Genomic DNA, 2,159 nt, shown 5'->3' on the forward strand with positions numbered 1-2,159 from the left:
TGCCAGCAGCCCCCCCGGAGGTGGAGGGCCCCTCGTGCCCACACAGGTGAGGACGTGGTGGGGTGCCGAGCTGGGGGCCGCTCCGCGGGGGCATGCGGGAGCTCCCCCAGGACCCTGCCCAGGTGCTGCCCCAGAGCTTCAGGCCCCGCTGTGGGTGCCTGAGCCCTGCCCTCTCCCCTGCCAGGGTGATCGAGAACCTCTACAGGCAGCACTGCCTGGAAAAGGGCAAGGAGCAGCCCCCGGCGCTGGAGCCTGCGGTGGAGGAGGAGCTGCTGGTGATGGACAACAGCATGATGTGGCAGGAGGTGAAGGAAGGGATGGAGAGTCCCTTGGTGGGAGGGAGATGTGGGGGGCTGGGCTGTTGCCCCTGTACAAGCAAAAACCATCCCCCTGTCCCCGTTCCTAGGGCTGGAAGTAAGAAATTCCCTTTAATAGGTGCTAGGTTGTTGGAGAATTGGTGTTTGACCCGACTTCTCCCGCGGCCCCTCTCTGCTGCAGGTGGAGGAGCTGAGCCAGCTGGAGGTGGATGTGGAGGAGAAAATGGGCAGGATGGACCCAAGCCTGATGCAGGTGAGGGGGTTTCCCGTGGGAGGGGGCGGTGGGTTGGTCCCTCACCCCTCAGTTGCCTGTGGCTGGCACCACCTCGCCGTCGTGGGTCGCAGGAGGAGGCGGACGAGCTGTCCGAGCCGGCGGAGGCGAGGAGCCAGCCCTCCTACCACCACGGCAACGGGCCCTACAACGACGTCAACATCCCCGGGTGCTGGTTCTTCAAGCTGCCTCACAAGGCAAGTTGGGTGCTCCTGGGGCTCCTCTGGGGGATTCATGGCCAGCCTGTGTCCCAACTCCCCCTGTCCTGCTGTGCAGCTGTGTCGCTGCCTGTCACCCCAGTGCTGCAGCACTCCTGGGACCTTGTCCCGTGTGGTGGGGTGGTAGAAATTCATCTCAGTAGCTAGGGCAGGAGGATGCAGAGAACTTTACAGAGCAGTGGCATGCTGAGCCTTTGCACCTCTTCTGCTGCTAAAGGATGGGAACGAGAACAACGTGGGAAGCCCTTTTGCCAAGGATTTCCTGCCCCAGATGGAGGACGGGACCCTACGGGCCGCCGTGGGCCGTGTCCACGGGACCAGAGCCCTCGAGATCAACAAAATGATCTCGTTTTGGAGGAACGCTCACAAGCGGATCAGGTGAGCAGCTGCCTTGAGCCTGATGGCGCCATCCCTGCGGGCAGAGGCGGGACCCTACGGGCCGCCGTGGGCCGTGTCCACGGGACCAGAGCCCTCGAGATCAACAAAATGATCTCGTTTTGGAGGAACGCTCACAAGCGGATCAGGTGAGCAGCTGCCTTGAGCCTGACGGCGCCATCCCTGCGGGCAGAGGCTGCCTCACGGCCAGGGTTAGCTCCTGCAGACATGGGGCTCTGAGCATGCTGCTTGCTGCCTGTCCCTCCAGTTCCCAGATGGTAGTGTGGCTGAAGAAAGGGGAGCTGCCTCGTGTGGTGACCAGGTACGGGGAGGAGCGGCCCCAGCTGGGACCACAGTCCCCTTTACGCTGCCCTGGGAGGGCTCTTGCAGGGTGGTGCTCACCCTCACCTTTGCCCCAGGCACCCCGACTATAACGAGGAGGACGATTACGGAGCCATCCTGCCGCAGGTGGTGACCGCAGGCACCATCACCCGCCGGGCAGTGGAGCCCACGTGGCTGACAGCCAGCAACGCCCGGGTACGGCCATGTGTGGGTCCCTGTAGGGGGACCGGGTACGGCCGTGTGCGGGTCCCTGTAGGGGGTGTTTTGGGGCATCTCTGTGTGTTTTGGGCTGATGGGAGCAGCCTGGGTTGGAAACGGGACTTGGGGCTGGATGCTGGGGTTTGAGGTGTCAGTGATAGTGCTGGGGCCTTTCTGTTGATGTGCTTTGACTTTGGGAGAGGAGTCAGGACAGGCTCCTGAGCTTCAGAATTTGGTGAAAAGAGAAGAAAACACTGAAGTGCTGGTTTCTGTCTTTTCTCAAGCTTCCCTTCTTCCTTGCTGGAGGAACCTGGGGGGAGTAGCCGAGTGGGTGATGCCCTCCTCTGCACGTGCTCAACCTGGGTTGGACTTGCAGAGCAGAATTCAGGGTGGTGGGGAGGGCCATGCTGGCACAGGCGGCTGTGGGAGGAGGGCTGC

At 62.7% G+C, this 2,159-nt stretch overlaps 1 protein-coding gene across 1 annotated transcript in view; it reads left to right on the forward strand.

Annotated features, from left to right (window-relative positions):
- POLG (polymerase (DNA directed), gamma) overlaps nt 1-1,718 on the forward strand; it is a gene marked incomplete at both ends in the record, with an annotated part of 5,312 nt that extends 3,594 nt beyond the window's left edge. Inside the window, 7 exons of the mRNA XM_008949999.1 lie at nt 7-46; nt 185-305; nt 499-570; nt 663-785; nt 1,024-1,184; nt 1,450-1,503; nt 1,601-1,718. Of these exons, the coding sequence (XP_008948247.1) occupies nt 7-46; nt 185-305; nt 499-570; nt 663-785; nt 1,024-1,184; nt 1,450-1,503; nt 1,601-1,718 (689 nt within the window). The remainder of the gene's footprint in view (nt 1-6; nt 47-184; nt 306-498; nt 571-662; nt 786-1,023; nt 1,185-1,449; nt 1,504-1,600) is intronic.
- Between the last annotated feature and the right edge of the window lie 441 nt (nt 1,719-2,159).

This window comes from Merops nubicus, unplaced genomic scaffold (genome assembly GCF_000691845.1).
Source record: "Merops nubicus isolate BGI_N331 unplaced genomic scaffold, ASM69184v1 scaffold23301, whole genome shotgun sequence".
NCBI classification, from domain to species: Eukaryota; Metazoa; Chordata; class Aves; order Coraciiformes; family Meropidae; genus Merops; species Merops nubicus.